Source organism: Halichoerus grypus, chromosome 13 (assembly GCF_964656455.1).
Source record: "Halichoerus grypus chromosome 13, mHalGry1.hap1.1, whole genome shotgun sequence".
NCBI classification, from domain to species: domain Eukaryota; kingdom Metazoa; phylum Chordata; class Mammalia; order Carnivora; family Phocidae; genus Halichoerus; species Halichoerus grypus.
Genome location: NC_135724.1, coordinates 94,715,896 through 94,728,750, shown reverse-complemented (window position 1 = coordinate 94,728,750; position 12,855 = coordinate 94,715,896). Strand labels below are relative to the sequence as shown.

Below are 12,855 nucleotides of genomic sequence, written 5' to 3'. Positions count from 1 at the left end.
CCAATATGCCGGCCACGGCCACGCGCGCCCACTGCACCCCCGAAACGGGGCGGGCGCGACCGAGGAGCTCAGTGGCTTACTTGGTCGCATGTCCTCTCTGTGGCGCACGTCCTGGGCCGTGCTAGCGAAGCTGCGGCTCAGGGCTTGCGCGTGCTGCACAGCCCTCCAGCACGCCCGCCTGTCCCTCCGTAACCGGGAAGGGGCAGGCCCAAGGTCTGGTACTTACTGTGGCAGGCCCGGCAACTAGCTGCGGCTCTAAGACACTGTCTTGTTTCTAGTACATGTCTCTCCATGCCAAGCAAGAGCACGTCTCCGTCTTGGCAGGAATACAGCGCTTCCTTTCAAAATGAACGCATTTACATACGCAGCTGCAGGCCGGCGCACAGGGTGCACGAGTCAGGGTTATCAGTACTCAACCCCACAACGGAGCTAGGCGTGAAGAAACCAAGTACCCAGCACCGCGTCTCAGACCGTCCGCAGCACTTCCCGCCGGCACGTTCTCCGGCTGGGAATGGACCCAAGCGGCCGCCTGCTTCTCCGGAGCCTGAGCTACTGCCCGGGCACCAGGCAGCAAGCGGGAAGACAGGTCTCCAGAGCACTGCCAACAGGCTGGCCACGCGGCCACGGACGTGCCACCGTGCGGAAAGCTGTGATCAGGGGCGGCACAAGCAGCAGACCTGTGCTTCCAAGTGAGTGACACGGGGGCCTCGCGCAGTGGGTGTGCGCTTTCCTACGACATACTCACCGGGGTCAGCTTGCCGACAGCCTTGATCTGTGCTGGTGACGGGGCCTGGCCCTGGATCTGCGGAACCTGCACCTGAGAGGGTGGCGGCGGCGGCGGCGGCGGCGGCTGCTGCCGGAGCAGCTGGAAGTGTGCGGGCGTGATGGCCTTCCCGGGCAGCTGCACCCCTGTGGCTGGGAGAGGGGGCGCCGTCACGCAGCGCACGCACATGGCCCGCCCGTCCTCCCACGACAGACACATGCCCGTGTCCTCACCCGGAAACACCACCTGCCTTTACCTTGGGACACCTGAGTCACCAAAGACCGGGTCGGAGTCTGCACTGGGGTCAGGCTGGTAGTGACCACGGCCGAGGCTGTCACGGAGGTAACCGCGCGAACGCCCTGGGTCGGTGCCAGGGACACGAGGTCAGACGTGGCCGTGGCCGGCGAGCCGACCGCACGAGGCTGGGTGTGGACCACCTGGGCAGGAGCAGAGCCTCCAGAGGTCTGCAAGAGGCAACGGGGGAAGTCGTCAGGTTACTCTGCGCCATCCTTCAAGGCTTCCACACGCACCAGCTAAGAGGACACGCGTCTCTGAACCCGAGGAACGGAAGAGCTTCAGAGTGGGTCAGTCACCACAGAAGAAAACCGTTTCAGACGGCAATGCTCCCATTCCCGTTCTGAAACGCTGCCCTGCCTCTCTGTCCTCACGAGAGAGGCGGTCTGGGCCCCAGGAACGCCGTGAGGTTCTGACTACGCTGCAGACCCCTGTGCTTGCCCCCCAAACACACAGTGTAGGCTCCCGCTCTCAGCCACCCCTTCTCCCGCCTGCACAGGTCTCGTGGTGTCTCAGAGCAGCCCCACTACCCCCTGCGCCCCATACCGACCCTCGGAGCTATAGCCGCGCAGTCCCACTCCAACCGTGGACCCCACCGGTTCCACCTCCGAGACGGCTGGTGCGCGTGCCACCTGCCTCGGCCGGCCCCTCCGTGCGGGCGGCCGGGACGTTCTTCCAGACTGTGTGGTTGGTTCACCCCCAGCCCTTCTGCGCGTCCCTACTCCCGTGGTCAGCTAACTCCCGCATCGCACTCTGTGCTTCCCATTCAACCCTCTGGCTCCACGCATCTTCAATCGCCTTTCTTGCTTTCACTCACAGCATTTTTTTTCTCACCTCACTTTTCCCTCCCAAAGTTTGTAAGTTACACTCTTTTTACACTTTTCATGGCTCATCTAAAAATTATACCATGAGAGGCGCTTGGGTGGCTCAGTCGTTAAGTGTCTGCCTTCGGTTCAGGTCATGATCCCAGGGTCTTGGGATCGAGCCCCACGTTGGGCTCCCTGCTCAGCGGGGAGTCTGCTTCTCCCTCTACCTCTCCCCCTGCTCGTGCACACGCGTACGCTCTTTCTCAAATAAATGATTTAAAAAACATTATACCATGAGTACTTGTCAAAGTCTCGCACTTTTCCTGAACAAGAGTGCAGAGCGTCTCCGCTTCGTGGCCCTTGGCGGGCTTACACGCCCCTGACCTGTGCGGCGCATTCCTGCTGTCAGCCCCGCAGGGAGCCCCTCGCGGCTGCTGTGAGGTCAGTCTCCGTGGCGACCGTCCGCCGTCACGGCCTCTGTGCACACTTCTCAGACCTTCTGCCTCAAGCGTGTCCTTTCGCATGGACCCACCTGCCGCCAGCCCGCCCCATGTTTGCTTCGAAGTGTTCTTTTGTACCCGCGTACCTGCGTTCTTCAAGCTATTTCCAAAAGAGGCGGAGCAGGGTCAGCAGTGATTTGCTTTCATTCAGCACAGATGCCGTTCCAGAGGCTCCCGGCTTCACCAGCCCCGAGAAGGAAGCTGCCGTGCCCCCCGCTGCTCTCGGACCTCTGCTGTTGGCACCGTCCGGGATTGGGCTCAGTGGGGATTGCTGTATACATGGCTCGGTGTCACTGCTCAGTTCTGGAAAACTCACATCTTCCAATGCTGCCTTTGCCCGCCCTCCACCCCATCTGAACTCAGTGACCGCACACTCCATCGTCCCAGTCGGCCCTCCGCGACCTCACAGCGCTCTTCCATGCGGCCCCTGCTGTCGCCCCGCGCTGCATTCGGGAAAACGTGTCCTGACTTCTCTTCCGGTTCACTAATTCTCTCCTCAACGGACAGCCCAGTACCAGGGATGTTTTCCAATTCTGATAACCACAGCTTTCATTTTCACAAGTTCTCTACGGTCGACCCTTGAACCGTGTGGGGGTTACAGGCGCCAACCCCCCCGCACAGTTGGAAATCCAAGTACAAGTTTCTTGACCAGAACTTAACTGCTAACAGCCGACTGCTGGCCGGAGAGCCTGACGGCACAGTTGACGAACACATACTTTGTATGTTGTGTGTGTCATACGCTTCATCCTTACAGTAAGTTCAGCCAGACAAAAAAAATGTTAGGAAGACCGTAAGGGGGGCACCCGGCACTCAAGTCAGAGGATCGTGCGGCTCCTGGCCTTGGGGTCGTGAGTTCGAGCCCTGCGCTGGGCTCCACACTGGCATGGAGACTTCTTAAAAATAAACGAAATAGGAAGCACAGCTGCTTTACGGTCTGTGCCCACGAACTCCACTACCTCAAGCGGAGGCAGGCTGTTGTCACGCTTTCCTCCTGTGCTTGGCTGTTTCCTGCTCTGTGCCGCTCACTACGCTGGAAAACCACTCGTGGTGTTCTGAGGAGTCCAGGTTGAAGGCGAGCTCCTCCAGAGCACCTGCACCCGCTTCTGGCCGCCCACCCGGGAACACCGCCCACTCGAGGCCGCGCCTGCTCCAGCTGCGAACTGACAGAAGGCCGACGTGTGGCTATGGCTTTGCAGGGGGAGTCCGTCCCCTCTGCTCAGCGCCAGGGTGGAGGGCAGGCGGGTTTCCCTTCTGCTTCAGCCCTGCCCCAAGGGCTCAGCTGCGGGGCTCCCAGCTCGAGCCGGAGTCTCCAGCCAGATGAGGTAAAAGGTGCTCCAGGGCAGACCCCGCCTCAGTGCACCGTTTTTCTCTCTGGGTTTCTTCCCTTAGATTTTGCCCTAATCCTTATTAGATTTTGCCCTAATCCTTATGTATTCTTTTGTGTCAGCTCCTTAAAACTTTTAAGAAGATTAAAAATTTTCTTATCCAATAATTTTAGTCTGTTTCATTAAGAAAGTAGTATAACTCACCTCACCTTATCACCAGAAACAGAAATCTGTTCCTGGACTTCCAAAATGGTTTTCACTCTGCCCTTTTCTGCTTGAATCCACTCCGAGACTATCAAGGGCTCCCAGCTGCCTAGCAAACAAAATCCATCCTCTTTAGCTGCACACCCAAACTCTACAACCAGCTAGCCTCGGCATCTCCCGGAGCCGAGCACACACAGCGCGCAGAGCCTCCCGGCGGGTGCAGGAACCACCGCTACTTTGCTAATACGCTCATCTGTGCCTCTCTAAACAGACCTGCTCGCTGTGCCTCGGACAGCCCACACCCTTCCCCACGCCAAAGAGCCGTGTGTGGATGACGTCGTCCTGTCCTGCGGAAGCCCAGAAAGCCTGCCCTGTACTGGACCTCTCCTCTCCCGGTCCAGCCCCAGGACTACAAGAGCCCTGTGGAAGCCGGCTGAGTGTCTGAGTCCAGTTTCTAGGCCCACATCACCAGCTAGAGTATCTTGTCTCTAAGAGCTACTTAAAAGATACATCATGGATGAGTTACTTTATCTTCCAAAAATATCATACGCAGAAATAGGTCTTTTTCAAAATAAAACATCACATGCAATGATTTGGGCGTTTCACTCTCACCCAAGGAATGGTGTCGGTCACAGAGAACGTTTGTAACGTCACAGGCCTACCTAAGAGCTGCTGTTATTTATTAAGACGGCTGAATCAAAAGTGGTTTATTGCAAAGTACAAAGAAAAATAATCCTAAATCACACACTAGAAAAACTTCTCATATATGCTGCATTACCTAGGAATATTCTAATTTTTAAAGCAAGATTTATTAAAGTATAATTTACATACAGTACAATTCACCCACTTCAGGTACACGGACCTATGAATGTTCACGAACGCAGATGGCCAAGGCAGACACCATGATCCAGATACAGAACATACTCCGTTTCCTGTCCTCATGATCTTGCCTTTTCCACATTAAACGGAATCATGCAGCACACGAGGCCTTCTGAAACTCTCATCACAGCCAAGTGTGTTTGAGAGTCGCCCACCCTATTGCTCAGCCCAGCAGCTCAGTCCCTCGTACAGCTGGGTCGTCCTAGATGGTGTCCACGTGGCCGCGGAAGGCCCTCTGGGTTGTTTCCTTTCTTAGTAATTATAAATAAAGCCACCAGGCACACTCACGTTGTTCCCTTGTGCAGAGGTATGTTTTTGCTTCCCTTGGGGGGAAGCCCAGGCGTGGAAGTGCTAGGCTGTCCAGTAAGTGTACAGTTATCAGAAGTGGCCGACTTCCCACGTGACTCTAAGATTTTTCGAGCCGTCAGCAACGTGGGCCCCAGCCATGCTGCCTCCCTGCCGGCGTCTGCCACGGCCACGCTTCTGTTCCTAAAGCCGCTCCCAGAGATACGTGGTGGCTTCTCCCTGTGGGTCTTTTGTCTGTTTTTTTCAGTGGCGGCAGGGGCAGAGGGAGAGAACCTGAAGCAGGTACCATGCCAGCACGGAGCCCGATCCCACGACCCTGAGACCACAACCTGAGCCGGAACCAAGAGTCGGACACGCAAGTGACTGAGCCCCCAGGAGCCCCATCTCACCGTGGTTTTCACGGGATTCCCCTGATGACTAATAATGTTGAACATCTTTTCACATTTGTTTGTCATCTCTATTGCTTCTTTGGTGAAGTAACTGCGCAAATCTTTTGTCCATGTTTTACAACATTTTCTTATTATTGAAGAATCCTCAATGAATCGGCAAACTGTGCCTTTGTCACATGTATCCTACAAATATGTTCCATGCTTTCCATTTTCTTCCTATTTTTCAAACAGCAGAGGTCGTTGATTTTGATGAAGACTAACCTACCAATTTTTCTTTCACGATTCAAGGGCTTTAGGATCCTAGAAAATCTCTGCCTGAACCAAGGAAGCAAAGATGTTCTACTGCGATTTTCTTCTAAAAGTCTTGTAGTTCTGGGTTTTACACTTAGGTCTACGATCCACCTTGAGGGACTCTTCATGCCCAGTGCCAGTTACAGACCACGGTTCCCAGTCCCGCATGTGGCGACGTCGTCCTTCCAGCACTGCTTGTTGGAAGACAATCCTTTCTCCTGGCACTCCTTCAGCACTCTTAACGAAAGTCAGCTAACTACGTACCCGGGGGTTTACTGCTGAACCCTGTATCCTATTCCATGGAGCTGTGCCCGTCCTCTTGCCGATGCCACCCTGTCTCGATTACTACAACACCACCTTTGTAGAAAAGACACTTTCCGGAGCCCAGCAGGGAGGGACACAGGGCACATGCTGCCTTCGGATACATAACTAAACTGGAAGAGGAGACGTATGTTTCATCTCCTTAACCTTAGCTATTTATTTTTGTCATTTATGGGGAACACCAAAGACGAGGAGGTGGCTGGACATGGGGTGCGCCTTTCAGTGAGTGCCAAGGTCTGCTCTGGTTCTGCGCTCAGAGGGTCGGATGGCTCTGCCCAGGTTTGGCACCTCCCTGCTTCCCGCACACGGGTCTGGACGCGCCTCACGCGGCCCCGGCGCGCTCTGGCGATGCACGCAACAGCACCCCAGCCCCTGTGGACGCCATGCCACCCCCCATGCGGTGCCCCCCCAAGGGCGCCCATCTCTGCATCCCCACGTCCCCCACAAGCAAACCTGTCATGTGGCACGTACAGCACCCGGCCATGCAGGCCGCGACGCCCCTCACACCCTGCCTTCCTCCTCCGAGAACCGCCGTGGGCAGGGGTCTCAACACACACACCCTCACGAGCGCACCGTGCAAGCCATTTCCCGAACTCCTGGACGTTCACGTTGTCTCAGGAAAGTCAACCTGTGTCAGTACTCTCGGCACTGCTGGGATATCTCTTTACAACGCAAACAACTTTCAAGGCGCCCGGGAGGCTCGGTCGGGGGAGCACATGACTCTTGATCTTAGGATCATAAGCTCAAGCCCCACGTTGGGTGTCAAGACTAAACAAAGTAAAAACGAAACAAAACAAAAACCCAAACACCAGACAAACGACTCTCACAGAGCCCTAGGTCACAGGAGCAGGGCCAACTCACGGTCAAGGCTCCTGGCGCCACGGGCGAAGCGAGGCGCTTGTTGATGGACTGGAAGGTGGCGGCAGGGACCCCTGCGATGGTGTTCACAATGACGTTCCCGCTCACCGTGCCTACGGGGAGAGAACTGTGAGGCAGGAGCCCGGGGGAAGCATGGCTTCTGACGGGGGGCATCTCAGGCTTCTTACCCGTCGGCATGCTAGTCCCTGGGACGGACGTTTTCATGGCTCCGGCCTGCTGAACACAGAACACCATGTGAACTGGAGCGCAAGCTCTCCCCTTCACAAAGCTTCCAAGTGTCCCCACTTCATCAGAATCACATCCACACTCATGCCTGGCGACACGGCCACACAGACCGACCCCCACCAACCCCCGCCCCCACGCCCCGCACGGGCTCTCCTGACCACCCCCAACACCAGGCTTGGGGCCTCTGTGCTCGCTGTGGCCTGCTCTCTGCCCACAGACTCCCGTCACTCAGGCTGCCGCCCAGGGCGATGGGGCTCCACGCAGAATCCCTCCCTGGCCGTCCACCACAGTGCCCTTGGGGCCACGGAAGCAGGGGCTGAGGGAGCGGCTTTCTGACTGCAGAGCCAGGCTGCCCAGGCCCCACGGCCATCCCGCTGCGGCAGACGGAACCGCAAGTGAGGACGGACCAGGCCCCCGGCCGGCTGGCAGCGGGCTTCCCCTTGCAGGCCCCAGGCGTCCTCCCCACGGGGGCTCCGAGGTCCGTGTCACACGGACACGGGCGCACGCAGCACAGGCCACGTGACGTCACGAGTCTGCCTTTCTGCCCCTTTCCTGTGTGCTCGGTTTACCGCCTTCTCCAACGGGCACCGAAGATCCATGCACACGCCGTGTGCAAGAGCATGCACGCACCAGCTGTGAGAGAAGCTCGCACACTGGTGCGGACGGTACTCGCTCTGCAGGGTGACGTGACGACACCCCACAAACCCCACCGAGCTCCAAACTCCCTGGGCGCCTCCACCGCCCAAACCGCCATTAACCGACCCAGGCGGCAAGAGCCCGGAGCGGGCAGAGCATGGTGAGGCGCCCTCCCGCCCGGGAGAGGCAGGGCCCGCCGCCGCTGCCGCTGCTGAAAACATGCTGCGTCTGAACAGACCGCCCTGCCCCGCGTGCCCACAGGCGCCCGCGCCAGGGAGGGACGCCCTCTCACCAGCACGGCGGCGCTGCCCACCGTCGTGATCGCCGGGGGCACCTTCGGCGGGGGCGGCGCGGGCTGCGCCTGGGGCTGCGCCTGGGGCTGCGGCTGGACGGCTGGTGGCCCCGCAGGCTGCTGGCTGCCGGCCGCCTGGGGCTGGGGCAGCGGCGGGGGCGGCTGCTGGGGCGGCGGGGGCTGCGGCTGCGGTGGGGGCGGCGGGGGCTGCGCCACGGGCGGCTGCTGTGCCTTCTGCTGGTCGGCCAGCGCCTGCAGAAGCGGAGAGGAGAGGCGCCGTGGGGAGGAGCCCGCCGAGCCCGCCACCCCGGCCACGTCCAGGCCCGGCACCCACACCTTTTTCTCTTTGGCGATTCGCTCTGCTCGGAGAGACGCGACCTGAATGGGAGGCAGCGGCTTGTCGTAGTTGATCCCGCTGAAAGACAACAGCAGAGACAAAAATAAACGGACGCGCTCTGAGGGACGGAACACTCCAGAAACCCAAAGCTCTCGCCCCCCAGCTGCCAGGTGCTAGGAAGCAGTTCCCATCAAGCCTCTCCACAAAGACAAAAGCTGCCAGGTCGTCCAAGACCATGTCTCCCATTTCCTTTCAACACAGAATCTTCCAGAAAGCAGGTCTGGGCCTGGTCCACCACAGCAGCACCCAGGATAGTGCCTGGGATATCAGGTGCCCCGAAATGTGTGTGGGTGCACCTCACAGCGAACCACCCGCCCCCTCCCACCCAGCCCACCAAACTGACCACCTGCTCCAAGCCGGGCCTCCCCTCCCTCCGCAGCGGAGCATCAGTCCTCTTCCCAGCAGCGGTCCGTAGCCCCGTGTCCCCAGGTCCCACTCCAGCCTGCCAGATGCCCCCATGTCCGTGAGGACTGATGTCAGGGCCCAGGCCGCCTCCCGTGGCACCAGGCTTCCTGGGCGCAGAGGCTGACCAGCAAAGCCCAGAGGGAGGGTGGGTGGGTCCCCTCCCTCCCCCCTCCCCCCTCCCCCCTCCCCCCTCCCAGCCCAGTGCCATGAAGTCCCCACAGGCCTCCGCACCCCTCACAGAACCCTTGCTCCTGCACCCCCCCCCCAGACTACTGTGACCTACCCAGCGCTCTGACTGCTACCAGAGAGCCTGGCTTTGCCTAAAACCTCGTGCACACCATCCCCATTTCCGGGCCTCCCCTGGGCACCATACCTGTCTCCTGCTGCTGCACGTCAGCCCCCCGCCCATCCCAGCTCGCCTGGTTGGCTCCTCACCATTCTCTGACATCAACCACGTCCGTCTGCCCAGATGCCCCACTGCGCCCCCGCTCCCACATGAACACCTAGGCCTTCCCGCACCAACGCTCCCTTCACTCCATCGCACTCGGCAAAGCTACACCCAGGCTCCCCTGGTCTGCCAGCTCCACATGGGGCCCAACTGTCTCCACTGACGAGAGAAAAGCCCACCCCATGCACAGCAAGGCCCCCCACCCAGGCCACCCGGCGTCACTTCTTCCTCCTTGGTGCAAGGCCTGGCCCCCGACTCCTCATGGACCCTCACACCCTCACCCTTGGCTGCCACCTCGAGACCCTCAGAGGACACCCAGACTGCAGAAGGCTGAGTCCCCACCCAGCTGTGGACCCACATGCCCAGTTCTCTTCTCCCCTCGTCTCTCCACCTTCTAGTCATGTCCACCAGCCCACGTGGGATCCATCCCTCCAATCTGAGCCAAACACAGAAACCAATCTGAGCCCCCAGGACGCCGCAGGCCTGCGCTCACCTCACAGCCTCTGTCCACCTCACCCCAGCTGGGCTTCACACTGAACCTGTTCCCACTGAGGCCCTCAGCCTCCTCAGCACGGTGCCCCCAGTGTACCTGCCTCCCTGCTTGCCTGCTCCCCCACCTTGGAGGTGTAAGCCCGGGCCCCCTTGTGCTTGTCCTGTGGACCTGCCTTGTAACCCTCTTCCTTGGCCCCACACACTGCAAACCCATGATGGCCAACCCAACATCCCCTCACGCTGGGGTGATCCAGCAGGAACACCCTGTCTCCTCCCCCCAGGCCCCGCTCGCCCTGGGTTCCGCCAGACTATTCCATCCACCTGCAGGATGGATCCTCGACCTCTGTAAGATTACTCTGAGTTTGCGTCTCGCAGGTATGAAAACAAGAACACGGCCTTCTGCTCGCTGCTCAAGTGCTGGGCCCAGCAGGGCGGCAGGCACAAAGCCTGCCAATAAATGCCAGCTGGGTGAAACAATCCACTGATTTCATCCACAAACACACACCATCGCCCGCTCCGTACTCCAGGACCCAGAGCCCCTACACCCAGAGGCAGCCAGACACCACACAACTCGAGCAAAGAACGCGAAGACTATCCGTGCTGTGAAGAGAAACACACGGCCAGGGTGCAACTGTCCACAAGGTGGGGAACGGGACGTGTGAGGGGGTCCTGGGCCCAAGCCATGCAGACGTCCAGGAAGACCGTCCCAGGCCTGAGTGGCAGGGCACGGCCGTGAGGCAGGGAGCATCCTGCGGAGTCCAGGCCCCCAGAGTCGGATGGGCAGCACAGGCCTTGGGCCACCTCAGGGTGGCCGGGAGAGGCGGTCGGGGGTCTCAGCAGAGATGCACCCCGCTGGGGGCCACACTGAGAGCAAGTAAGGAGAAAGCAGGGCCCTCGGTCTACTGCAGACGCTCCGTTGGGCAACCATGAAGGCTTGAGCCAGACGAGCGCCCGGGCTTCATCTAGACGTGCGGTTCCCACCACCTCGTCATGAAGCAAACACCCGAAAGCACAGGGAGTGTGCGGCAAACACCCGCACGCCCCACACTCAGCTCCCAAGTCGGCCCACGGCAGCTGCTCACACACCCAGCGTCTCCCTGCCCATCCTCTCGTCGGTGCTCTTCTCGCTCTCACTCAGTCTCAAAGCGAGTATGCTCACCCCCGTGCTGGATTTAATTTTAAGGCAGAACCAATAAAACACACGGCAGATTAGAAAAAGGACACAGCCTCTCCCACAGTCCCGCCACGTCTGCCTGTGTCCCCTGCGGCCTGCAGGCAGGGACAGACCCTCGTCACGGCAACGACACATGGCACTCGCCGGCCCCCCGCTGGCCCGGCATGGACGCACAGACTGCACGATTCGCGGACCACACTAAAATGAGATCGTTTCCAAGAGTGGAAAATACAAAACTACCTTTCCGCCAACACGGAGGCGTGCTTGGGGTTCTTCTGAAAGGGATTCATGCCGAGCCTGCAGCGCGGGAGAGGAGACAACCGTTAGCAGACCAGAGAGCGCTGCCGCAGGAGGCCGCGTGACGGACGCGCCGTGCGGCCGGCGGCCCAGCGCCAGCTCGTCTCGGGGGGGGCGGGAAGGACGCGGGAAACATACAGAGGCTTGATGGGGGGGCTTCTCTTGCCGGCCGTCATCTTCATCAGGTCGAAGTGGCTCGTGTACAGCTGCGTGTGCATGGCGTTCTCGTCCTGGGCGTACATCTGGCCTGTGCGCAGGGGCCGGTTGTTCTTACTCTGAGACAAAACCCAAGGCAGCATGTCAATCAGACGGCGGCTCGTGGGCAGGCCTGACCTCAAACGTCCCAGACTGAACCCGGCGGCCTCCTCCCGAGTCGCGACGTCACTGCCGCCCAGCGCCTCCCCACACGTCACCTCGCTGAGCCCCGCGGTCACCCGGAGCAGGACTCCCCGCCTGCGCCGGCACAGTGCCCAGGGTCGCACGGCAGCGAGGCCGAGCCAGCGCACCTCCGGCAGCGACAGAGCCCGGAGCAAGCCGCGGCTGCCCTCCCACAGGCCTCCGCCCACAGGGCACAGGGAAGGGGAGAGGCGCTGGGTGGCTGGGAGCTCGTTCTCGGGGCTTCACGGCGTCACCTGTGCCGGGTAATCTCTGCAGCCTAAATCCTACAGCTAAGCCAAGCACCTGCTCGCTCCCAGGACACCTCAGTGCCCCACAGAACTTCAGGGACAGCACTCCAGTCCCGTGGTGCTGTGTGTAAAGCGTGCTGGTCAGCCACCGAGTCCCGGCTGGGCCACAGGGCTCCCCGGGACCCTCCTCTGCATCTCCAGGCCCCGACTGCCCCGTAACTGGGACTCAAAGACAGCGTGCGGGATGGAAACTGCTCCACAGTAGGAACCGCGCACGGGAGGGCTGTGCGTACGCGCCTTCCTACGTCGTCTGCGCTAAGTGAAGGCTTCCTATCAAGGACAGCACGTCAGAGGAGACTCAGACCGACAAGACCGGCACGGGCGGGTCACGAACAGGGGACCGCGTCTGTGAGCACTCCCGTGGCCCAGAAAAGTGAAGGAGAAAAGGCAGAGCAAGAATAAGAGCAGGCAGGTCACACAACTGCCCGACGGTGAGCCCAGATCGTGGTCGGCAGGGAGGGGGCTCCTGCCCTGTCCCACCCCACACGCGGCAGCCAGCACGTGTCTGCAAACACCAACCTCCCGGCTGGCTCTGACCCCATCACGTGGCCTTCTGCACGGCTGCTTGCCAACTCATCCACTACGTCCCCTTTGTAGCTAATAAATGCGCTTCTGCCTTTCTCTCTGGATCAGCTTCTCCCTGACCTATGACGGAAGACGGAGCTTCAGCTTTATGTTTTTCCACATTAGTGTTACGGCTGCCGCTACACGTGCTTCCAACACGCAACAGACCAGACGGAAGATTCCACGGAGCCTCGTTGGTGAAGGCACCACAAGTGGTATCGTGAGGAACACTTGCTTTTTTTGTTCTTAAACAAAAAGCAAATAAATGCTTTAAGACAAACG

The 12,855-nt window shown here is 59.8% G+C and overlaps 1 protein-coding gene across 17 annotated transcripts in view; it reads right to left on the bottom strand.

The window, feature by feature from the left end:
* Nucleotides 1-12,855, bottom strand: part of EP400 (E1A binding protein p400) — a 96,813-nt gene that overhangs the window by 12,736 nt on the left and 71,222 nt on the right. For 13 of the 17 annotated variants that reach the window (XM_036108755.2, XM_036108754.2, XM_078061153.1 and 10 more), the window contains 8 exons: nucleotides 11,462-11,598; nucleotides 11,267-11,323; nucleotides 8,447-8,525; nucleotides 8,111-8,362; nucleotides 7,125-7,173; nucleotides 6,940-7,049; nucleotides 1,020-1,227; nucleotides 746-915 (listed from right to left, as the gene is read on the bottom strand). In XM_036108755.2, coding sequence (XP_035964648.2) covers nucleotides 746-915; nucleotides 1,020-1,227; nucleotides 6,940-7,049; nucleotides 7,125-7,173; nucleotides 8,111-8,362; nucleotides 8,447-8,525; nucleotides 11,267-11,323; nucleotides 11,462-11,598 — 1,062 coding nt within the window. The remainder of the gene's footprint in view (nucleotides 1-745; nucleotides 916-1,019; nucleotides 1,228-6,939; nucleotides 7,050-7,124; nucleotides 7,174-8,110; nucleotides 8,363-8,446; nucleotides 8,526-11,266; nucleotides 11,324-11,461; nucleotides 11,599-12,855) is intronic. The other 4 variants (XM_036108757.2, XM_036108766.2, XM_036108763.2 and 1 more) reach the window with 2 other exon arrangements.